Source organism: Leuciscus leuciscus (assembly GCF_965113295.1).
Source record: "Leuciscus leuciscus genome assembly, chromosome: 15".
NCBI lineage: Eukaryota > Metazoa > Chordata > Actinopteri > Cypriniformes > Leuciscidae > Leuciscus > Leuciscus leuciscus.
Genome location: NC_138739.1, coordinates 11,354,972 through 11,381,448, shown reverse-complemented (window position 1 = coordinate 11,381,448; position 26,477 = coordinate 11,354,972). Strand labels below are relative to the sequence as shown.

At 39.0% G+C, this 26,477-nt stretch overlaps 2 protein-coding genes across 3 annotated transcripts; both read left to right on the top strand.

Annotated features, from left to right (window-relative positions):
* The first annotated feature begins 749 nt into the window (after positions 1 to 749).
* LOC309476555 (zinc finger BED domain-containing protein 4-like) lies at positions 750 to 2,693 on the top strand. The gene is made up of 2 exons (XM_082139644.1): positions 750 to 959; positions 2,104 to 2,693. The coding sequence occupies exons 1-2, from the start codon at positions 767 to 769 to the stop codon at positions 2,529 to 2,531; spliced, it is 621 nt and encodes a 206-aa protein (XP_081995770.1). The 5' UTR covers positions 750 to 766; the 3' UTR covers positions 2,532 to 2,693.
* An 18,230-nt stretch (positions 2,694 to 20,923) lies between these two features.
* LOC309476256 (uncharacterized protein) lies at positions 20,924 to 26,196 on the top strand. Of its 2 annotated transcripts, none has more exons than XM_082139528.1 (6): positions 20,924 to 21,224; positions 23,010 to 23,393; positions 24,025 to 24,078; positions 24,208 to 24,327; positions 24,416 to 24,466; positions 24,871 to 26,196. In XM_082139528.1, the coding sequence occupies exons 1-5, from the start codon at positions 21,182 to 21,184 to the stop codon at positions 24,457 to 24,459; spliced, it is 645 nt and encodes a 214-aa protein (XP_081995654.1). In that variant the 5' UTR covers positions 20,924 to 21,181; the 3' UTR covers positions 24,460 to 24,466; positions 24,871 to 26,196. The 2 variants fall into 2 exon arrangements, with proteins under 2 accessions (XP_081995654.1, XP_081995655.1); XM_082139529.1 differs by having other exon boundaries at positions 20,925 to 21,224; positions 24,419 to 24,466.
* Positions 26,197 to 26,477: the final 281 nt, after the last annotated feature.

Below are 26,477 nucleotides of genomic sequence, written 5' to 3'. Positions count from 1 at the left end.
CAGTGTTTCCCTCACTACCGATCTGTGGACATCATGTACTATGGATCCTTATATAACCATAACAGCTCACTACATCACTGACAGCTGGGAGTTAAAGTCAAGAGTGTTGCGAACCACCGTGATGCGCGAGAGACACACTGCTGCAAATATTGCCCAGCGTCTGAGAGAGACGATCGAGGAATGGGGCCTCAATGTTTTTTGCACCATCCATGACAATGCTAGTAGCATGAACCTAGCAATGGAATTGTGTGATCTATTTCCCCACCACCTAGGATGCACCGGGCATACACTGCAACTTGCCATTAAAAAAGGTCTCAACTTACCCGAGATCACGAAGACAATTGATGCTGCGGGACGTGTAGTCAGTCATTTTCGTCACTCCTCAGTGGCACATTGTGCTTTGCAGAACTACCAGAAACAACTGGGAGTACAAGTGAACAGTCTGCAAAACGATTGTGCTACTCTGTGGAATTCTACATTCACTATGCTAGAGCGTTTGTATGAACAGAGAATTCCAGTGCAGGCCGTTCTCACGGATGAGAGCATAACGAAAGTGGACGTCCGAAAATCCTTGACCATAAGAGAGCACCAGTGGGAATTGATCGAGCAGCTGATCCTGGTACTTAGGCCTCTAGCTAAAGCAACCACAATAATGTGCGCAGAGTTACATGTCGGGTTGTCATTCATCTATCCCGTCCAGCTCAATGTCTGCGACATGCTGAGAGTGACAGGATCCGACCTGGGGGCTATTCGCTCTTTCAAGGACATGGTGAGGAAAGAACTCGTAAAACGCTTCAAACTAGAGTCTGACATCCTGGCAGATTCAATCCCGATAACGGCATGCCTGCTAGATCCACGGTTTAAGCACCTGAAGTTTCTCCCGGAAAATATCAGAGCGGATGCCCTGGCGCACCTGACTCAGCTGGTAGGAGAGGATGAGGAACAGCCTGCTACTACGGGTAAGTTACTAAGTTTAGAACTAAAGTTGACTCTAATGTCTAAACCAGGGGTCGGCAAAAGGCCAGCAATATTTTCTGGCCCGCCGGATTATTTTGGAAGTCCGTTTTTTTTTTTTTTAATCAGCCTATTTTTATTTTACAATAACAGTTTACAAATAGGCCTAGGCCCCGTGTATTATTCGTTCAATCGTTTTTTCAAATTAAAACCAAAAAAAAAAAGAAAAAGAAAAATGACTTTTTTCCATTTTTTTATTTCCTGAACTAAAATGAAAAAACGAATAACGACTCGTTTTCCGATTTTCTGATTGTGCGCTCAGATCAAAAATAGAAAAAATTAATAACTGGTTTAGACACATTTTTATTTTGAATTTTACTAAATGTCCGTGGGATATTTGGTACCAGGCCGCAAATAAAGAATAAATAACTTAATGTATTTTCCGGACTATAAGTCGCATCAGTCAAAAAATGCGCCATGAAGAAGAAAAACATATAGCCTAAGTCGCACTGGAGTAGGGCTTTAAGTCGCATTTATTTAGAAATTTATTTTAAAAATAAAAAAATAAAAAAATGTTACGGACGGGACAGTTCTCCATTACGGACGTGAGCGCCCTGAAAGCGGCACTAAAAGACTGCTTTAAAACTTTCACAGAGACCTCAAACAGAAAGCACAAAACCTGTCTTTTAAATTTAATTTCGTTTTGTATTAATTGTATCTTAATTTTAATCAATGTTTAATCGACCAATTGTCTGGATTTAGTAGGCTATATATTAGAAAATAGATATAATCACGACACGGAGGCACCAGCGCGTGAACCTGGAGCTCGTCTCATTAATGAACCGAAACTCAGCATATAAGGTAGCCTACTTGCCTCACAGACCTGAGACATATAAGAAGCTTGAAATGTGTAGCCTACTTTTAAACAGAACAATTCAAAACGAAAGAAAACTGACTGTTCTCTGCTTAGCCTAATCCGTATGAAATGTGCATTTCTCTCATGGCGCGTTCACTACTGCGAAGATCGCGAGTCAGCATCGTTAACTTCATCTTTTCAGCCAACATAAAAATACTGGTTTATTAGTAAACAATTAAAATATCTCCTGCTATATTTAACATATTCAAAATCATGCAATTTTTTCATTATAGACCCTGGTGAAGGTGAAGCTGACGGTGGGGACAACCAGTCTGACTTTGGCAAGAAAACAAGGCTGGAGAACGACTTCGAACAGCTGTTTGGACCACATTATGAAGGTGCAAAGAGCAAAAGGGCCAGGATGACCAATGCAGACGAACTACGGGATTACCATCAATTAGCCCACATACCCACAATGGATAATCCACTGAAGTGGTGGGCACAAAATGAGGGCAGTTTCCCCCGTCTAGCCAAATTGGCGAAGAGTTATCTAGCTGTTCCAGCCACCAGCACCCCAAGCGAGAGAATTTTTTCCCTGGCGGGGAACACAGTCACCCGACAGAGGAGTAGCCTCCATCCCTCCCACGTCGATGCGCTGGTGTTTCTCAACGCTAACCGAAAAGGCAATGTGAATTTGATCCGGGAACAGGACATTGACTAGTAGGCTAATGGAATGGCAACGAAAAAAAGGCAGGGCTGTATGGATAATATTTTTCAATGTTTCACACTGTTTTAGTTGACACCGCTTTGGGGTAAGTGAAGTTAAGATTTAAGGCTCGACAAAAAAATATAGTGGTTCAACCTAGCCTACGTCAAACTTGTATTGGCCTATACTTGCTTAATTTATACTTGCTTAAAGATGCAATGCACAGTTAAAACTTATGCAAAAGAGAGTTGTGATGTTGACAATGTTATGTCTGAGGCTAGCCATGTGGCAATGTTTATTTGCAACGTTCGCTGATGCGCATGGTGTGGCGCGGTTCATAACAAGAATGTTTTAATTACAAGAATGTTTTAAATGAATGCTGCTGTTTTTTTAACATGTTGATGAAAATAATAACTGATGAATTTATTTATGATGTTATTTCTGAATTTCAAAAATACATTTACAATGATTCACCAGAACTCCTCTGTGTCTTCCTTAACAATGCTCAATGCGTTAATGCGTCAATTTTAATGAAGAAATAATTTAACAACTAGTCGACTAGTCGTCGACTGTTATGCAAAACTAGTCGACTAGCAAAAATCAGTAGTTGTGAAACCCCTAGTCTGTACGCCTTTCCCCCAGTTGCTCTGCTCCCGGGAGTTCTGGAAAGAGTTCGCAGGGACCGGGTTTGCCTGCTTTTTATAGCCCCGCGCTGGCCGGGCAGAGTATGGTTTCCCGATCTTGTGTCCCTCCTCGACGGGCATCCTCTGGAGCTACCCGTCAGGAGGGACCTTCTGTCCCAAGCAGGGGGCTCGATTTTTCACCCCCGACCAGAACTGTGGAACCTGTGGGCTTGGCCTCTGAGGGGGCCCAGCTCATAGAGTCAGGTCTCTCAACTGAGGTTGTTGAGACCATTCTACAGTCCAAGCTCCCTCCACGAGGAAACTTTATGCCCTGAACTGAAGAGTATTCACCTCTTTGTGTAGTGACCGTCGGTTGGATCCAGTCAACTGCCCAATTGGTACAGTTCTGGAGTTCCTGCAGGACCGGTTCACTGCAGGTCTGACCCCGTCCACTTTAAAGGTTTATGTGGCGGCCATAGGTGCTTACCACAGTCCTTTGGGTGGAATGTCTGTGGGGAAAGACCCTTTGGTATCTCGTTTCCCTCGTGGCACTTGGAGGTCCTCATCCCTTTCGAAATCGGACCAGGAGGCGAATAACTTGCTTTGCCCTGTTCGGGCGTTAGACGCGTATGTCCACAGAGCTGCCCTGTGGCGTAAAAGTGACTTTTGCTCCCCTAACAAGGGAGGTCCAGTGTCTAAGCAAAGGATGAGCAAGTGGGTGGTTGAGACTATCTCACTGGCTTATGAGGCGGCTGGACAGCCTTCTCCTTTGGCTGTCCGGTCGCTCTCTACTAGGAGTATGGCGGCCTCTAAGGCCCTTATATCAGGAGTATCGTTACAGGACGTCTGTGATGCGGCAGGCTGGTCCTCACCGCACACCTTCGTCAGGTTCTACTCTCTGGATTTAGACTCTACTCCAGGGTCTCATGTTTTGTCTTCTTAGTGCTGCTCACATGATTACACACAGGACAGACATTTGTAGCTATGGAGGCGTTGGTATAGACGTTCCCATAGCGTCATTTCGACGCAACGCGAGTTCCCTTGAAAGGGAACGCCTCGGTTACGACTGTAACCTCGGTTCCCTGAAGAGGGAACGAGCGTTGCGTCGCCTTGCCATATCTCCTTCATGCCTGTCAGCGCGACTTCAGACTTTACGAAGCTTTCGTTTTCTGTTTCGGGCCGGCTTTTATAGCTTACTGGTACGTGACGTCACCCGCCTCTGACGTTCCGCCACACCATTGGACTGATTTTACATGTGCTTCAAGACGTCATCACGCAAAGCGTTCCCATAGCGTCATTTCGACGCAACGCTCGTTCCCTCTTCAGGGAACCGAGGTTACAGTCGTAACCGAGGCGTTTTCCAACAGGTTTTTGATTATCACTTTTTAATTTTTGACATTTTACACAGGCTCTCACATACTGTTTCACAGTGAACCACACGCCTGGTCAAAATGCTACTTCCTGAAGTTGCTAAATATGTTTTGTAGATTCCTCCATGGCCACTCAGTGGAGTGATAGTGATGCAGAAGGAAGGATCTGACACTGCTGGGAATGTAGACTCTGTAATGCAGTTGTTTATTTGCCAGGTATGTCTTCAGATACAGTTTGTCCTCAAGAATCTCACACTGGTCCATCAGACTGGCACAATTATCTGCAACTCCTTGCAATAGTTTTTTAACTTCGGGGTCTTTGTGCTGTCCCTCCCATAGGAACACATTTGATAGAGGCAGTTCTGGATCTTTTCCGCTGGTGAACAGGTAACATCTTGAGGTAACAAAAGACCTGGATCAATAGGAGCTACATTTAGCTTCCCTTTTCTGTACTCAATAACAAAATCCAATTTCTGCAATCGCAGGACCCAACGGATGAGGCGGCTGGTGGTTTTAGTGGAGCTCATGATCCATTGCAGCGCAGAATGGTCGGGGACAACTGTGAAAACCTAATGTTGCCACTTTTCTAGGGTCCAGACGACTGCAAGACGTTCTATCTCCGTTGCGGTATAATTGAATTCGGCCCCAGTTAAGGTTCGGCTTGAATAGGCAATAGCCTCCTCTCTGTCACAGTTCATGGGTTCACTGACTCATTCTCTCATTGTGCATGTATCTGTTGATTGCTGCTGATGAGCTAATCAATGCCAGCTGAGATTCATCAGCACTGCTATTTGATGTCTGTGCTATCCGTCCATTCTGAGATCTTCTCTCTTCACTCTTTAATGCAAGCTACTCTCCAGGTGTTGGTGTGACGGCGAATTCCAGCGAGTTCACATTGCCTGCTGATCTGTGCAGTGGCACGTCTTTTTAAATATGTCTTGCCCGTGCACTTCGGACTGTTTCTGAGTTTGATGGGCACAATCGGTGCCTTGCGTTTTTGGACTTAGATCGCGCTAAGGCAGCTTTTGTGGATGAACCATGTTCTCATTGCGGGAACATGATCATCGCGACACTGCGGTCAAGACTCAATGACCTCACTCGAGCGACAGTCCCCTCATCCACACCTTGATCTATCCCCTCTACGAGAGGTGGTACTTTGAGAGTTGGCGGGGTAGCGCCCTCCTGTGGCTCCCGCCCCTCCTGCCCGGCCCCAGCAGCAGCCTTCATCTGGGCCGCGCCGTGGAGGAAGCAGCAGGAAGATGCCACAGCCCACTTGGGCCCTGCAACCCGCTAAACGCTAGGCTAAGTGGTGCCCCTGAGACGAGCTGCTCAGAGATGGCACTCAGTTCTTCACAGGAGCTGGTAGCAGGACCACTCCTTCAGAATCTTTTGTTCTCCACTCCACGCTGCTCGCCACTCGGCGGGCAGCACCCTAATGTGGTTAAAGAAAGAACTGACACACCCATCTCTGAGCCATCAGAAGCCTCGGATGACGAGCTCACGAGCCTCGCCACTCTTGTCCCCAGTGGAACGCTGGTCCTTCCCTGGCCTCCTCTGTCAGGACGTGGCAAATGACCGTGCCCCCACACCGGGATGCTACGCCTCCCATGTCCGCCTCCCCATTGAGGGTACGTCTGTGGTTCAAAGCTTGGGAGCTTGGTTAGAGCTTCCCAATCTGTCCCGCTGGGTCACGAGAACCATCAGGCTCGGCTATGCGATTCAGTTTGCACAATCTCCTCCCCGCTTCCGGGGAGTCCGCTACACCATGGTCGGTGGCAATGCCCCTGTCATGCGTACAGAGGTCGCCACCCTACTGGCGAAGGGTGCAATCGAGACTGTCCCTCCAGCTGGAATGATGTCCGGCTTCTATAGCCCCTACTTCATTGTACCCAAGAAAACGATCCCTTCACAGGCTTCCGTTCAGGATATTGACAGCAGAACCCATTTTCAAATGCGTCCGTCCATTGGATTGGTTTGCAGCGATCAACCTAAAGGAAGCCTACTTTCATGTCTCCATTCTTCCTCGACACAGACCGTTTCTACGGTATGCTTTCGAGGGGCGGGCATATCAGTACGCGGTTCTCCCATTCGGGCTAGCCATGTCTCCTCGCTTCCTACCAGATCTCTTATGAATGGTTGTCAAGTCTGTAAAGAGGCACATGCAGATTTTAGAATTTAAAAATGATTTTGGTAAGAATGTATTTTTTTAAAAACAAAACTACATTTTGTTTAGGACTTACATTTTGCAGATAAAATCATATAACGTATATTAGATTAAAGCTACAATATGTCATTTTTTTAACCCCTTACAATAACAAAGGCATAGGTTGATGATGCATAAGCGGAATTATGGAACTAGCCGTCATGCTGAAATATCTAATAATGTTTGTGGATGAGTGAATACATTGATGTTTTAAACATGACTGTGGTATGAAGCAGGGCGCGGTTGCTAATGAGAGACAGATATCAGCGCCAACCGCGAGTCCCACAGATATAAAGGAATAAGGACATTTCATTCTACCAAACTAACTTACCCGCAAGTGCAGAATTAATACTCACACAGGTCAGTTTATTTGACGAATGAAACTTGGTGTCAGTATTTCAGAAACTGCTCATCTACCCGGATTTTCTCGCACAACCATCTCTAGGGTTTACAGAGAATGGTCTGAAAAAGAGAAAATATCCAGTGAGCCGTGTTGATGTCAGAGGTCAGAGGAGAATGGCCAGACTGGTTCAAACTGATAGAAAGGCAAGAGTCACTCATATAAACACTCGATACAACCGAGGTGAAGAGGAGCGTCTCTGAACGCACAACACATCAAACCTTAAAACAGTAGAGCAATTGAGCATCCTTTAACCCTCTGGGGACCAAAAACGCGCCCGCGCGTTTTGCTCGTTTTTTTTTTTAGCAATGAAAAATAAACACAAAATGCTCTGTTAATTTTGATCTTTCATTTTTGTGTAATACATCAATCGATCCTGTTCAGTTTCTATTTTTTTTCTGTATACTCACAATACAAATAAAGTGTTTTGCTTTTTGACAAATAAAGAAAAACTAACATGATGCTATTTCTGCCTTCTCTCTGTCAGTAAACTCCCATTTGAAACGCGTTCGAAAATGATCTATAACTCCGCGAAAATTCAGTCAAACAGGCAAACAGACCCACGGGCATAAAGCTTGAGATCGCAGCTTTTAAATGAAGTAATTTATATAAAAAACAAATATTATCAGCTTCTGTAATCTGTATAAAAAGAGAGCGACTCCAGTCGAGCTCATTACGAGCCATTCAAAAGTAATTTGACCACGCCCCGGAGAGCGCGTGCTATTCAAACGCAAATTCTGAGAACCATTTCAGTCTGTGAAACGCCCCCACATCAGCTGTAAACAAAGAGGCATAATATAGCCTACCTTATGGAGAAAATTTTCCGTGCTGATATGAGGAGCAGATCCCGCTGAGGAGTGAGGTAGGCTAAGTTATCCTTTCTCAAGTGTTAATGTGGAATAACGTTATGGAATAACGTTGTAGGCTTATGTAAACAAAAAGATGAATCGCGTTTCTATAATATGAATCGCGTTTCTGTGAGATGAATGAAGGGTACATATTTGTAAAGACTGTTTAGCCTAAATATGAATCGCGTTTCTGTGAGATGAATGAAGGGTACATATTTGTAAAGACTGTTTAGCCTAAAATGAATCGCGTTTCTGTGAGATGAATGAAGGGTACATATTTGTAAAGAGTGTTTAGCCTAAATATGAATCGCGCGTCTGTGTGTGAAAGAATAAACTGCTTTTACAGTTACAGTTACTGCGTTACAGTCAGGCGAAGTATGAAAGATAACATTTTGTTGACTAGATTTGGGTACAGTTTTTACTGTAGAATATACTGTCACATCAAATAAGCTTTTCTGCTCATATATATAAAATACTATTTTGTCAAAAATAAAGTCATAGACTAAGATGTTCCAATGTTGGCTATATTCAAACTAATGAATACATATGATAAAATGTAGGCCTATAATCTTTTTTTTTTTTTTTTTACAAAGAAAGAGTACTTTTTTGCAGAAATATTGCTGAAATTGTAATTATTGTTGTAATTGTAACCTTTTTAATAAAATAGCAAAACATATTTACAAGATAGATGTAAGCAAAATCTTAAATGGTCAATATAAGTCTTCTTCAAAATATATATTTTGTCCTTGCATTGTGGCTCAGTCAGTGTCACACCTGAATGAATGGCTAATTATGCAGAGTCATTATGCAGAGTGGGTGGGACTAAGGTGTAAACTACTCCTCCCCCTCGCATATTGGCTTTCCAAGCAAAACCTGTTTTACACCATTTAAATCAATGTATTTTTTTTTGTGAACGATAAAGCAAGACTATTTTCACATAATTTTGAAGCTAGAACTGAAAGGGACAACATCCATTAGTCAAAAGTCTTGTGGGCACATATTTTGTATGAGTTTTGTGGTCTTATTTCAGCAACTTTCATTTTTATTTTTTTAAATAACCACGCATAAACATTATTCTCTTAAAAATACAAACATCTACATACATGTTGCTCGCATATTATGGTAGGCCTGTTTGTGCTATATAGAGTGAATTTACACCTTTGCCATTAACATGTTTATAAATAACTGAAAAAAGCACAAATGTCAGAGCATGTCAGAACATCTCAAGGGCCCCAAAAACAGCTTGGTCCCCAGAGGGTTAAACGCTCAAATCATCTTATTGAACATTACAGTGAGTTCACTAAACTCAAATGATCTCCGCAGACACGCAGATTTTAATAGAGCAGTTTTAGGATGTGGAGGAACAGGAGATTCACATCATGGATGTTCAGCCAACAAATCTACAGCAACTGTGTGATACAATCATGATGGACCAAAATCTCAGAGAAGTGTTTACAGAAACCTGTTGAATCTGTGCCATAAAGAATTAAAGCATTTCTGAAGGCAAGAGGGGGTCAGACCCGGTGCTAACAAGGTGAATCTAATAGCAGCCAGAGAGTGAATTTATATCTATTCAAGATATTTTGATTGTTCATGAGTCTCATTTTGGACACTAGATGGCGCTAGTTCATAGTGGGATGTTATGTTTTATTTGATAAAATTTAAGGGTCATGGCCTGTAGTGTTAACCAACCTAAAATAAAAAATAAAAAAAATAGTCAAATTGTTGAACATTTTTATTTAATTTTTGGGGGGATTTTTATTTAATTTAATTTTCACACTCCTTATTTTCCTGAATATAAGAATATTTCTTACACTTAATTGTAACATAGAAGCATTCTTGTGTTGCTTGTTAGTTACCTCACTAAACTAAAAATTAATACATTATTAACAAACATCATTCATTTGCATACATAAATAACAAAAATATTTCAACAGTACATCATGCATATGCATTCTTAAAATGACAGTTAAACATTAACAGACAAGTAGGATATGATCTATAAAGGGAGTGACATCAAGAATAGCATTAACTTTTGTATATCAAATCTTGACTGCTTGATTTTTATTATTATTTTGTCGAAAAATCTAACTATATTATCAGCCAACTTCTTATAAGTTGGATATATAAGTGTGTCCAACTTTATTTGCATACCGTATATTCACGTAGAGCAAAAATAGCAAATCTCTACTGCTTGTATCATCACAAAACTATATTATCGCCCAGCTCTAATCTGATAAATGCGACTATAAGGCATGAATATATTATAAACATTAACATCATGATTTTCTGTAAAGCTGCATTGTTTTAAAGAGCTAAACTGGTGCTTGAAGTCTGATCATCTTCTCTTGGCGATCGGCGCATACACCACATGATCCTCCTCTTTAGCATCCTGTCAAAAACACAATATATAATAATGCATGGATGTCCTTGAAATCATGTTACAATATAAAACCAGCCTCATGTGTCACAAAACTTCCATAGGCCTGAGTGTGAGAGACTCGCATTGTTTCCTTACTTTTGTTTCCTTACTTTTGTTTCCTTATGCCTTTTTTAATGCTTGCATGAGATGCTATAAAAATGTATTCCAGTACAAATGGCAAATAGATAGAATTGTGTTGATTTTCTCTGTTTCCCAAAAGAATCACAAAAGCACGTACAATATAATTTGGACTGTGATGTCATCAACTGACAGGAAATACTTCATCAGAGGCTCATTATGAACACTGGAAATATTAACTAATGTTGATCTGATGGTAGAATGAGTGTTGAGTATTATGGAATATGTTTCTCATATTGAATGATGATCTTTATACATATTTAATATGGTGGTGTTTTGTGTTTTTGTCTGTATAATGATCTATCACACACTGGCACACTCACTGCTGTAATGATACACAGACATGAATTAGTAATAAATGATCTTACCGATTTCTGTGCTCTTCTTTTGTGGAACGTTGGCTCGATGTAGATGATTTCTTCTTCATGAGTCTCAGCTGTTTCAATAATAATAAGATGTAATATAATAAATAGATGGATTAAAACAACGAAACTCAATTGTTGTGTCTTGTACAGATAAAATTATACACAGAAAAGTATGATGAAGTAGGATATGTTTAATAGTCTCATCATGCAACAGCACAACCAGGTGTGCAACTCCATAGATATCATATATAAAGGCTAGATGTCTTATGGCGCAGTCACTTCCGGCATCATCGTTCGGCCATCTTGTCACAGTGAATCTGAGAATTAAGGTGAGTGATCAGCATGCACACAAATCCTCTTATCTCGCTGAAATCTTGACGGATTTACAAACGGTTTGGTTTCTTACAAACGTTATTAACGTGGCTATAATTCCGAATGCTTGAACATGTATGTTATAATTATTCATATGCAGTGTATGTATGCAGTGTCATAACTACATCTCTGACGTTTATAACAAACCAAACCGTTTGAAAATCGGTAGAAAATTTAGCAAGTTATGGTTATTTAAAAGTACATGCACCATTAAACGAGTGAGCGAGCACACTGTGGCAAGATGGCCGCCACGTGCGGACGTCGACCTCCATTGGCCAGCAGCGCGCACGAGACATCTAGCCTTTATATATGATATCTATGTGCAACTCTACCCATAGACATGTATAGAAAGGCTAGATAGCTTACCGGCGCTGAGAGCCAATGGGACCCGACGAAGTCACACGGCGGCCATCTTAGGACAGGACCGCTCGTCCAGTTATAACATTAAAGTCTATTGTGCATGTAGTGCTGAAATAACTATATTTTGCTCAATTTTCAACCGATTTTCAAACGGCTTGGTGTGTCATAAACGTCAGGGATGCGGCTATTTAACTGCATACTTGTGAAAAATTATACACATAAACATCGGCATCAGCACAAATCATAGCCACGTTAATAAGGTTTGTAATAAACCAAACCATTTGTAAATCCGTCAAGAATTCAGCAAGTTACGAGCATTTTAGTTGGCGTATGTCACTCACCTTCCGTCCACAGCAGCAGGGAGCAGCAGCGCAGTCTCCTGACCTAAGATGGCCGCCAAGTGACGACACAGCTGACTCCGCCTTGAGCCATCTAGCCTTTCTATACATGTCTATGACTCTACCCCAACACTTCTTCACTGCACTCTCTCTGTTCACTGCACTATCTCTACCTTAACCCCCCAGTGACACCTAGTGTCAAAACAATATAACATCAATGTAGATCTGTTTCTTTACAACATGTTATTAGGGCTGTTGGCCTGATGGATCTGAGCTTATGCTCCTCAGTTTTTGAGTGAAAAAAGCATTATTTATGGCTAATGTTGGCATTGTTCACTCAACAGATCAATGAGTCCCATGAATCCCATATTTGCCAATAATAGCATATAGCATATATAGCATAAATCATATTTTTGGAGGCCGGTCACTTTTGACCAGGAACATCACAAGTGTAACAAGTACAAAAATTATCACATTTTTGTGGGGAAGATGTTATACCCTGTGTGAGCAAAGTCAGTAAGTTTTAGTCCAACGCGATAATGTTAAATAGCATTTTCACGAAAAAGAAAATTCTCTCCAGGTCAACATTACGGTGACATGAGGGTTAAAAGGATAAATTAAAGTATATTATTATTTGGTATAAATCTTCCTACCTTTACAAATTCAATAGCGTTTATAATTTAACACTTGCCTTCTTGATCAGTTTTTCTACATTTCTTGCAGATGCAGAAGATCCCGACGACTGTAGCAACAATCATCAGAGATCCAGCAGAGATCAACACTATCAGAGGCACTAATACTGGAGGAACTATAGAGAGAGAGAGAGAGAGAGAGAGAGAGAGAGAGAGAGAGACAGTTAGAGAAAGGAAGACCAAGATCATATCAACTGATAACATTGATAAATTAGAGCCTAATGGAGAATTTTTTTTAGATTGTTTCGAGGATGAAGCTTTTATGTGCCCTTGTGACGTGCACTGATTCAACTAGAACTTGAGAAATATTACGTTTATGGTGGGCAAGATGGTTATGAAGTCTTTAGACAAAATATTCAAAAGCAAAGTAATCAATTGCTGATGGATATGAGAATACTTCATACTTCATGGGAAAGCTGAATGATCCAGAAACAAGACCGAAGTAAGATTGAGGAAATATGAGCTGGAGAAAAATCCTGCGTGTGCCGTGAACGACAAGATGAACCAACAAGCCAGTCATTGAGGAAATCAAACCAGAAACTCAAAGCACAAATGATGAAACTGCATTTGTTGTACTTTGGTACTTTCAAAGGAAATATCAGTGGAAAAGGTGATCATGATTGAGAAGATTGAGGATAAAGCTGCAGCATACGTATCAATAATCCATATAACAGAGATGTTTATGTTGAGTAAAAACAAAAGAAGGAACATAGTTCAACAAGTAGGAATCAATGTACATTTTTAAGCAATAAAATGCTGAACATTTCTTTTATCACCAATAATTGAAACCAGCTCCAGTCTTTATAATGAGCTCAGTAAATACACACATATATCATCAGTGCTGTGGTACCTGCACATGTGTGACAGAGTGTGTTGATGTCCAGATGTGTGGTCTGGTTGCTGATGGGATTGTTCAGCACACAGCTGTAGGTGTTTTTATCCTGATATTCCACCTCCAGAGGTAGAGAGAGACTGATGCTGAGATCACACACACTGATGCTGGACAATACACTGATTCCTGCGTACCAGGAGAGAGTCACATCACACACATTCAACACTGATGAACACACCAATGAACATGATGATGATGATGATGAAGAACAGTGTGAAGAGTCTCCGATGATGACAGGAACAGGCAGACGAGCTGAGAAACATTAGAAAAATTTAATATTTAGGACACATCTATACTTTAGAGCTAACAAATAAAACAAACTAATATTAAACTCACAATAGACAGTGAGATTGAAACTCTTGCTCAGATTTCTGATCATCTCTAGTTGATAAACTCCAGTATGTTCAGTTGTGGTGTTTGTGATGGTCAGAGATCCAGTTTGATCGTCCAGCTTCAGTCTGTCTCTGAATCTCCCATCAGGAACATCATCATATACAGTGATTCTCTTTTCCATTACACTTATTTCTGCAATTAAAGTGTTTTCATCTCCAAACCTCCAGTAAATTTGATCATTATCATCCATTATTTCAGTAAGATCAGAGTTTAGAGTGACTGAATCTCCCTCCATCACTTGACAACTTCACTGCATCTGTGTCAGCACACACTCCTGGAGAACAGAGTCACAGATTAAAGCTAAATTTATGTTGGTATCAGTAGTTTGTAACTATTTCAAAGTGAAAGGAAGTGCAAACAGAGTAATATCACAGACAAAACATAATTAGATAAAGAAAAAGAAAAATCAACAGACCGAATAGAAAAGAATGGGAATAACAGGCGATTAAAGAGAAAGGCACTATTAAGGGAAACAATATACAAAACTCCTGGCCTTTGTATTTAAAGATTATTAATGATTTGTTTACTGATGTTGCACTACAGAAATAACATTTTAGAAGAATTTCTGCCTCAAGACTTTAAAACTAGTTGTATATTTGCTTCAAATATTTTACTGGGATATTCAGAGTTTGTGTTTCTGATTGAATCTGTTCATAATGTGATGATCTGTGATGAAAAACCTGAATCCAAACGAGATCTTACAGTAATTGATCTGCTCTTCTTCAGAGTATCTTTTATCTGGAAATAACGAATGCAAATCCATCATATTACCCTTTATGAAAAGCAGAGCATAAACTAAATCAGTAAAAACAATGATATAAAACACTTACCGAACCGTTGCCACAAACACAAGCTGAACAAAACGCCAACATGAACCATTTTCATTGAGCACTGTAACATTATAATGTAAATCTCCGACAGAAGTGTGATATTAATATAGTGTGTGTGTGTGTGTGTGTGTGTGTGTGTGTGTGTGTGTGTGTGTGTGTGTGTGTGTGTGTGTGTGTGTGTGTGTGTGTGTGTGTGTGTGTGTGTGTGTGTGGATCCTCCCCCATCAAGACCACCTATCAGAGACCACACACTAGATATTACTGTCTCAATACAGCATTTATTAAGACTCACTTAATACAACATTCTGTAACACAGGCAGTTATTAAAATGATCAAACATTTGTAGAATTGTATCTTTAATTTCTTATGCAGTCTTTCTTTTTGAGGCAGTGTCTCTATGTGTGTATACACACACCAGAAGTGTCATGAATAAATATATATCTTCATTTATAATGCTCAGCCTGTGTGAAATATGAGTCGATGAGTGATGCGTGACTGTAAGTATCCTGTATTATCTGTGACTTTATGACTGTTACTCAAACTTCAGTCTCTATAAAGCTGTTTTTGTGAAAAGGAAGTCTGATGGTGAGGTTCATAACAGGAGAGGAAATAAAGACACTCTTTATCCACAAACATCTGACACACACACATCATGTGCCTAACAATAACACACACTCATCAGGTCAAACTACATTTCTTAAATAAATGAGACCGCAGAGGTTTCACTTTGACACAAACTGATGCTGGTGTCACATTCATTGAATCGCATTCATTCTCTGAGCTAAAAAAATAAATAAATAATGAAATGAAATGAAAAAAAAAGAAGAAAATGTTTGGGTGATTTGCTTACCTTGTAACTAGTTCTTAACATCGATTGTAATCCTGCTTTGTCTTTCTCACTGAAGCTGGATTTAGGCTACATATGCTTTCTATAGCAAATACATTCATCTAAGGAATGCATGAACTGAAAATGTGCATTTTGAATGCAAAATCGGTTGCAATGGACTGTTTTTGGAGTGTCGGTCTATAAATACATATAGCCTGTAAATACATCTTCACCCACATTTAGGGGAGAGCGGAACACAACCTAACACTTTTTGACTTTCTCAGTTTGTGTAAATCTACTTAGGGTTCAGTGTATTTATTTTCTCCCACATTCATTTCACACTGTCATGTCTAGTACAATTATGTGGTTTTGTTTTATTAATACAGTGTATACTTTTTTTCTTGATTTACCCTGAAAGAATGGAAGTTAAATGTGAAAACATAGGTGAGGTATATTGTAACATGATGACCATATGACAGCATAAAATGCTATCTGATTTGATCTAATAAAAACAATATATATATACAAGAAACACTAAAATATTTCTCAATAAAATACAATTATTAACTTTTTCATATAAAATAATGGCATTTTTTAATAATTACAAATATTTCTGAGTTTAACAATGAACACACCGGAAAACACAGCTATACAACATATATCAAAACATAATAATTTCTGGACATTGACTCTCAGTCTTTATTCACCTTTTTTCATATTTTCTCAATAGAATTCATAAAGATATAGAATAGAATATCACAGTTCTAATGATCACATACCCCACCTGCATAACTGGGATTTACACCCGGCTACTGTCCTCTGCTTAGCGAAGCATTAAAGAACCATTTCAACTGTTAAAGAACATATTGGAGATTAAAACAATATCTTATAATGTCTCATTTATAATAAACACCAAAGATAGATGAAAAATTAACTTTATTTTTTCTATGCTTAAATAAATGTTGAATGATATCTTCCAAAGATTTCTGAATTGTGGCGCACTCTCTATAGTGTTGATATGGCAACTAGTAAATACACTTAGTTTCATCATGCTAGCGTGTGTGGAAGTATTTAAAACAAGTGTGTTACAACTAGCCCTGTGTTATAGGCTGTGTCCCGCTCTCCCGTAATAAAGTTCAGTGGCGTGAACAGACCTCAGGGGCGGAAGGACCAAAAAGGCACACACACACAAAAAAAAGTTTCTTGTTTTTCTTTTCTTTTTATCCTTTATTTCCTTGGCATTCTATGGAAAGACGTTGATACAATTAGAGTGCATAACACATCAAACGAATATAGGGCAATGATGATAATATTAGGCTACTAAATATTATTTACTTTGCCAAACAGAGAGAATCAAGAAGGTAATTATGAGGAATTCATGTTTATTTTGTTGATGTTGTAAATTGTATGTAGCCTATGCAGTGCTTTAAGTGGGCCGGTACGCGCCGGTACTTAGTACCGCCACTTCCAAATATAGCTCTTGAGCGCAGGCACGGATTTAGAAAGCAGAGGCCCCTGGGCACAAGATCTTGGAGGCCCCCCTCCCCCTCGTAGGCTCGTGGCCCAAACTAACACAGCATCTTAATTTTGAGAAACAGTAAAAGGAAGCTGTGGGTTCTTCTTTACTTTAAAACAAAACCACTTTCTCCAACTCCATTTCTTGTAATGTTAACTGTGACAGCAAAGGAGCTCTATAAATGCACTGTTAGACATTTTATCGTATTTTTGCAGTAACTTACTGGCAGCACTATTGCCAGTAAGTTACTGTAAGTTCCCCTTTACAGTAGCTAACCTGTAAAATGTGTTTTACGGTATGATGCCCTTACCGCAAGTTCATTTTACAGTAAGATGCCCTTACCGCAATTTAATTTTACAGTAAGATGCCCTTACTGCAATTTAATTGCGACTTATTTTTGCAGTATAAAACAGTACTATTTTATTATTTATATTTTACATGAATGCTACTGAATTTAATAAATTCCAAAAAAGTGACTTGAGTCCATGTACATCAGCATATTCCTTATTCACTGTCACAATCAATTACATCCATTTTATTTTTTTATTGTGATGCAACATTAGGCAAGGCAGTTGTATTCATATAGCACATGTCATACACAGTAGGGAATTAAAATAATCACAAAATAAAAGCAAGGAAAATTAAAGTGCCCCTATTATGGATTTTTGAAAATGACCTTTCGCATTAACAGCTCTAAGGCCTCGTTTACACTGTAAGTGAAATGTAACCCAATTCCGATTTTTTGCTCATATGTGACACAGATCGGATGTGTTCTATGACAGTGTAAACACGGAAAAAAAAGGCATGCATTCGTATATTTCGAGATCGGTTTCAGGCCTCATTCATATGTGGAAATAAATCAGATATAAATCGGATATGTGCCAATGCGACTGTCATATAAACAGGCAGATCGGATTTTCTTAGGCAGTAGGCAACGTCTCCGTGGTTTAATGATGAGAGCAACCCCGACGCGCGTCTGCAAAGGGGCGGATGGGCCTCGTTTACACTGCAGGTCTTGATGCCCAATTCTGATTTGTTGCCTATATCCGATTTTTTTGACCGTCCGTTTACACGTTCTTTCAATTGTGACCCATTTCCGATTCATGTATTTACACTTGACATACTATCTGAAATTCTGCACGATTAAAGGGAGTTCTTGTACGGATGGACAAACGCGAAATATGCAAAAGACCTGCAGTATAGACAGTACGAGGCCTAAGTGAATGAAAACATCCTGCAAAGTTTTAAATCTGAAAGTGCACCGTATATAAAGTTATTTTCTTTCAAAAATAAGAGTCGACAATGAAATGAATCGTTTTTCAAACGAGTCATAAGCCATTTCGTTGTGACGTCAAGACGAAACATTAGCATATTGCCGACACCAGGAAAAACTTGAAACCCTTCAAACACTACAGCTGATCCCTGTGGATGCTGGATAGCATCATGTTGAGAAGACGCTGTGCTCTACAATGTGAAGGTAAAGCCAGTTTTATTTTCACTGCCCAAGAATGAGTATCAGCGGTGAAGAATCAGCGGTTAAAGTTCATCTTTACCACGATATCACAGCAGTATAATCCTAAACTTTTGCTGTGTTCCCTTTATTTTACTGACGACTGCTTCTCAAATCTCAGAGTTCAATGCAGGATTCGCAAACCGCTTGCTCTTGGAAGATGGAGTTCAACATTTTTATTTTGTGTCGGTCTCCTGCTAACTGGCTAACTCACGTTATCATGTACCTATGCTAATCAGTTTGTGGGCCACTATTACCTAAAACTGTGTCTATTAATGCAGATTGTCTGTCGTTCTCACTACTTTGAGGAAAGATTAAGCATGGAGCAAGATTTGTTTTACCAACGTTTATGTTACATCAGTCATTCACGCTAGAGCTCGGCTAATATATGCACTGTAATTGATACAGTTTCCACGTGTTCATCGCAATAAATTAGAAAAATACTCTGTAAATAAATAAGTACAAGTAAAATAATCGGTTTGTTGATGAACATGCACTTGTTAATGCTGATGGTGAGGAATTACAGTTGCAACATCTCATAATGTACCTCAAACTGAGTAATGTATCACTGAGAAACGTCCTGCTCAAGTCGTCCTTGTGATGGAGGTTCGGGTTGAATAACTAGTTCTTCCAGTGTTTCATTATTGGACTCACATTCGGATTGATATGGTAAAATCGACGTCATCGTTCGTTACTGTGTTTAGTTTACGGTGTAGGAAGTCACAGCCAAAAAACTGATCAGATCATGATACTTCTTTGTGTGCAAATAAATTATTGTTAACAAACATACACACAACACACACACACACACACACACACACACACACACACACACACACACACACACACACACTCATTAAAGAATTTTATTTTAATTTAATTTTAAAAAAGAAGAAAAAAAAAGGATGCCATACAGTTAGTGGGGTCTTGGAGGCCCCCTAGAGGTCGGAGGCCCCCGGGCACCGGCCCAATCGGCCCGGTGGTAAATCGTGAGCGTACCGCCACCTCTCTGTGCGCCCAGAACGTGCTTTTAGCGTACCGGTACGCTCATTTGCACACCTGTTTTAATCCTTTGGCTGACGCTTTTCAGAGCGCCCTTCACAATGCACGCTTCCTAATTCGTCCCACCGAGAGCAGAGACTATTACCCATACACCCTTGAGTTTTACAAGTGAAAAGCGAATGCGTCGCTTTTGCCGCTGTCAGTGTCAACAACTCAACGTGGTTCGGAGAGGGTGTGTGAAACGCGCAACCATAGCTGCTCGGTTAAAATACAAATACAATGAACACTAATGCTCTCCTGGCTTCTGAGTCTGAGTAGTAAAAGAAAATGATTTGTACAGTATTTCTCATTTTTCATTTGGTGTAGGCTACTGTGTATTTTGGTGAATCTGCTTTTGTATATTTTTCAAGGGTAAAGAAATGAACCATCTTCAAGACCCATGTTTATGTTCTACTCTTCTATGGTTATTATGTTATTATGTTTTATAATTTATTTTATGTACATTTTGTTAAAAATTTCAATACCCTTTTGCACATTTTATTTATGTTCAGTAGCTCTTTCTACAGTAGCTCTTTCTAAGGGTATATTTTTCAAAACCCTTTTGCACATTTTATTTATGTTCAGTAGCTCTTTCTAGCTCAAGCAAATCCACAAACTAATAAAAGGATTTATTATTTTTATAAGGTCGTCTGTTGACTGCTGTATAAAACCCCTTCAATATAGTTGTTGTTACCCCTGGGGAGGAGGGGAGTCAGCAAAAAAAATAAAATAAAATAAAAAATAATAATAGAGTACCGGCACCTCTTTTGGGCCACTTAAAGCACTGAGCCTATGTATAATATGCATTAAAGTGTTAGCTATCATGAAATCAGTAACACTTTACAATAAGGTTTCATTAGTTAAATTTGTCAACATGAACTAATAATGAACTGCACTTCTACAACATTTATTAATTTAGTCAAAATTGTAATGGGGATCTTAGATCTTAGACCACAACATGTAGCCTGCAGCACAATTTCCAGTGAAATCCTGAGGCTTGTTTCGTTTTTCAGAAAAATCGCGTAATGGCAAGAGATTCACTTTCTGTTTAGTGTTCAGTCGCGTTATTTTGCCTCGGATCTTTACACCATAAAGCTGGAACAGTCGGACAGTCGGACTAGCTGAATGTGTAATCTAAGATTTGGTCAAAATTTCATTGTAGATCAACCTTTTAAATTCTTAGTGGACTAGTTTTGCTTGAAAACACCTAGGCTATGCCCCGCCTATAGGCGAGACTTACTCATGCTCCTTATTTCCATTATACAGATCATTTAACAGGAAGCATAGCAACCAGTAATAAGTGTAATAATTGTACCTTGTTTGTTATTGTTTTATTTTTTTATTTTTGTTGTTGTTTGCGTGTGTGTTTCTGTTTCCCTCTCTATACTTGTTTAGTCTTTAGTTTAAAAAACATTTTCATTCGTCGAGATAAAGACGGACTAGACTAGAGGGAAGTACAATCATCTGAATTCAGATTAGTTGATTCATCACGGGTAGCCTATACCTGTTGCGAGGAGCAATTGGCTATGGGAGTCTATTTTGTGTTCATTCTGTATATTTTTCTTGTCGGTAAGTCACTTAAATTTCACTTGAACTCTTAGCTATTGATTACACATGTTCCACTCGTTCAGTCCGTGTAAGGTTTTTTTTTTTTTTTTTTGTCCTTTGAAGGTTTTCCTAGTTCAAGGGTGTTTTGTTTTTATTTAAAGGTGTATTATGCAAATGTTTTCAATATAAAGTATCTAGACTCTTGCAAAAGATTGCCTCTCAATCATGACTCATGATCGTTACGTCTGTGTTTACAGAAACACTACTGTGTGTCTGTATTTTTTTAATTTCTTGTTTTGCTGCCGGGAGGTTTCAGAGGGCGGGACTTTATCGTCTGTGTCTGAAGCTCGAAGTTCCGTCTTCTGTGTCGACACAGAAACAGTTCGCTAATGTTACTAATGCCTTGTCTCCTATCTGTAACTCCCGACATGTTGTTGTTACTATCTTCTACGCTTTTATGACACATAATAATTGTTTGTTAACGTGCGTTTCTGTCAGGGTTCCGCCCGGCAGGATTGAGGGCCCGAGTTTGAATGTTATTTTTTACAAACAGCTACTTGACATGAGGTTGCCAAGCCCGCTATTTTCTAGTAGGCTATCGCGAAACGAGTTTCAGAGTCAGACTGACAGCAGAAGGTCTGGACTCTATCGCAGCTGCTCTTGGCCAAGAACCGCCCAAGAGGACGCTTGACTGACATACATTTAACGCAACCAATCACATTTCGTTTTGTTCTGCGTCATCTTTTGGGGCATGAAAATATAATATCGTTGTCAAATAAATTATCAATTCAAGCACGTTGTGCAAGTTTACTACAACAATGGTGCCGCAAACTTCACATAGCCTACTTTTGAAAATCCAGTGTTAGTTGATCCTGGTCAGCGCTCATTACATTTTTAAACACAACGACTTTCTTCTTCCACGAGGGGTTTTGGTGTCACGCCATTTTTTTCCAGAGAACGCGACACACACACACACACACACACACACACACACACACACACACACACACACACACACAGAGATGTAATTTACTAAATATTTAATTAATTGAAATGATGTGCATTTTTTTTTACCATCCTTCATTAAACGCGTTATATCATTAGGCACACATAGTTGGCACAACACTTCATGATTTATTTTAATTAAACAACATACAATATAACACAATATTTATAATTAAATGAATCATTTTGTCTTTATTCATTAAAGTGCATAATGGTAGCGTCACATCATATGCATACATGTAGTTATAATAGTCATTTCAATTCAAGTCTTATCAGAATTGGTCAAACCTGAAAGGTTTTATTTTCTTTAGACAATAAACAGTATCACTCAATATTACTATTAAATACTATGGTAATGCTGTAAATGAGTCCTGCCTGTCACGACATTACCTTCTCTGCCTTTCCTTATAAAATAACCTTTTAACATAGTAAAATCTATATGGTTCCCAACAAAAGTATTGTTTAGCATAAAACATGTTGAAGATTAGCGAACAGGCTGTCGATTTCTTAAATGATAATGTGTTTCCTCACAAAACTGGTTTATTCAGTGTAGTGAAGCCTCCCCTCCATAGACATCCATTCATAAAAAATGTCCTCTGCTCTCCTTTCCAGCGTACCAGCGTTAGCATTAGCCGTTACGCTTTTTTGGCTAAAGGTTGCATGCTTTTGACAAGATTGTAGTGGCTTTGACACACCTCTCCCAGACATCCTGTATAATTCAACCAATCAGAACACGACTTTAAATTACCATGCAAACCATACATACACACGGATAGCCTAATTGTTTATGTGTGTCCTCAGGTGTGTTTGGTGATGAAGTGTCAGTGTCCGTGCTGGAGGGAGATTCTGTTACTCTAAACACTGGTGTTACCAAACAACAACGCGACAAGATGCTGTGGTATTTTAATGATATCCTCATAGCTCAGATCAACGGAGAGCCCAGTACTAGTTGTCTGTATGATGGAGAAGATGGGAGATTCAGAGACAGAGTGGAGGTGGACTATGAGACTGGATCTCTGACCATCACAAACATCAGATCTGAACATGCAGGACGTTATGAAGCAAATTTCATCCAAAGCAAGAGCTCAGGAACCAGCCAAAGCTTGAACAGAAACAGCAAGTGTGACAGCACAAAAATCCTCCGAAAAATTAGCAACATTGGCGACACCATACAAACATTCAGTGGTAAGTCCTTCTGACCTGGTCAGGATTAGAGACTGGCACTGTTCAATCTTTTTCAGTAGTCTTCTTTTGTGAGCTATTAAACATGATGATTATATGTTATGATTATATTGTTATGATTATAACAAATGATAAATGTGAGTTGAAGGAGCAAACCCAGCAGTTTATTTACAAGATGTGAACCAAGCGCAAGACAGACAGAACTGATAGTAAACGTGAAACTCACCCACAGAAATTTACATAAAATAAAGCTAGAAAAGCGACAATGGAAACTTGAAGGATATACACAAAGGATGTGTCTGAAATCACATAGTCTCTTGAGTAGGCACTTATTCTGAATAAGTACTGTGTGACCATTAAAAAAGTAAGTTTGTCGCTTCATAAATCCTCTCCCGTGGCCTTATGGGATATTAAAGTGTCCATCATATGCACACTTCAGAATCTCACCAGAAGAAGTGGCTCATCCGAGAACATTTTACCTACTGTTATATGATTTCTGTGAATTCAGACATACTTCTTTTGTCACTGTTTTCACCTGCTATATAGTACGGAAGTATGCAATTTAATATGATAATAATAATTATTGCTGTGTGTTTTTAAAAATTCTTTATTATTATTCTCTCGTCTTTTCCAGCTTCTGTGTCTAAGTCCAACAAGAGGTGGAATGAGCAAGAGTCTGAACAAGAATGTATGTTTCTCCTCCATATCTTTCTGAACACTGCACCATGTACATTGCTGTTTATCTGTAAATGCACATTATTATAATATAAATATGGAATGAACACACTGACAGATTCACTCTTTGTATCTGATCCAGGTTCAGGTCTGTCTTCAGTTGTTATAGCAGGAATAGCTGTTGCTGTTCTGCTGGTGTGTGTATTTGCAGCTGTAGCTGTTACTGGTGTGATTTACTATCGCTGCAGGAGCTCCAGAAAGGGTAAGCATCTCTTACAGACACTATAGTGAGAGGAAAACATCATCTTTATTGTGCAAAATGTTTAATTGTGTGTGTAATTGTTTCGAAGCAGATGTTGAGAAAAACAAGCAAGTTCTTCTATTGAAAGTCTAAGTATGAGGTAAGATGTCTTCGAAAGAAATTATGAATGTACATCAGAAAAAATATACAGTATGGTGCAAATGTCTCAGGCATGTTATAGCCTTTGCTAAAAATGTTTAAGACAGTTATTTATATAATTTATTGCAGTGGTTTTCAATCCTGCATATTCAATCACCGCTCTGCACATTTTGTACTTCTCTTTTCTGACACATTCAATGCAGTTCTGATGATCTGAATCAGATGTGTTAAATAATGGAGACATATAAAATTTGCAGAGCCATTCATGGGTTCCCATGATCAGGATTGAAAACCAGTAGTTAATATAATTAAAAAAGAAAAACACTTTATGTGCCATTAAATTGTAATAATACAGTGAGATTTTTGCATGAACAAAGAGTCTGACAACAGATGTTATCCACACAGAGATCTGATCTCAGTATCTTCTAGGTCCTAGGACTACATGAAGAGTCAGACAGAAGATATGAATGGAATTCACAATTGTAATGTATCCATGAATTATTAAATATCAATGTAAATGTTTCAAAGAATATAATCAATGAAATGTAATTGTACCTTTACTTAAAAAATGTTAACTTATACATATAATACTTAGGGGGAGAGTATACTATACACTATATAGAGAAACATTAGAAAATCTATGCTATGAGGTATGCGATGTTAGATCGGATGGATCTCCACGTCAGAAATATCAGATATATTTGACCCCGGACGCCAGATCTTGTCAAAAGATATCTGTTTTGTCTGGTGTTCAAAACCTGTCAACAGCAGTCAGACATTATTGTGTTTGAATATGAAAATCGTGTTCACATCTAAACCCAACGTTTGTTCAACATCAAACTTCATCGTCAGACCGACATCGGATTTTGGTTGGTGTAAGCGCTGCAATGTAAACATTAAAAAAAAATTAAAGAAATCGTAAAAAGGGTGGAACGGATGGCACATTAAATCTCTCAAGATCTAAACAGAGGAGGATTAAACAACTCCACAAACAGCATTACCAGCTTCACTTATTACTAACCAGACTGGTTTATATGTTTTGTTTGATGTCACCATTATGGTAATCAGTGTTTGCTTTAGTCGTGCAGTTTGACTTTTTAACATTAGTTTTTCTCTGGCGACTCTTACTGTGTTTGTTATGGCAAGAACAGCAAGAGAAGATGTACTCAGATGATGTTGGCTACCTGTGGATGATAAAGATATAGTCATCATATAGTGGTCTGAATCACTGATGTCATCCAGAATCGAATCTTTTGATATGCTATCATTGTGTATAATTAATTATAACAAGCCTGTAATTCTACATTGTCCACTAAACATTTTGAACTCCAGCATTTATTAGACTCACTCAGACATCAAGAATCAGCATATAAATATCAACAATGGTGACATGCTTAATGCCGCAATGCAGTCTGGGAGCCATTGATGAGTCTTATATGATGCACCCAGAATGCATTGCAGCATGTCACCGTTTATTGAGATTCTTATGCTGATTCTACAATGTCTGTGTGTATCTTTAAAACTTTTTGGTGTACAATCCCTCAGATTAAGCGGCTGGATAACAATCACAGGACTGTTATAATCAATAATATGAAATCTATAACATGATATCTATATAATCAAAGAATAGTCTCTGAATATGATCTCTGAATCAAACACATATCTTTATCAACATCAAAAGGGCCGACACAATCTTATCACATTTTCTCTAGATGTTCTTGCCATAATAAACACTGTTACAGAAGCCAGAGAAAAACTTATGTTAAAAAGTCAAGTCAAACTGCCCAGATAAAGCAAACACTGATCATAATAATGGTAACATCAAACAAAACATTTTCAGCCAAACATTAACATCTAAACCTCTGTTGATTCTCAATAAGAAAAGTGTGTAAAGTGAAGCTGGTAAGTTGTGAAGTTGTTTAATCAGATTTTGAGAGATTATTCTTTATCTTCAGTTGATTTCATCTAAGGCTGTCTGTCTTCAACCGTTATTTCCACTAATGGTAAACGTT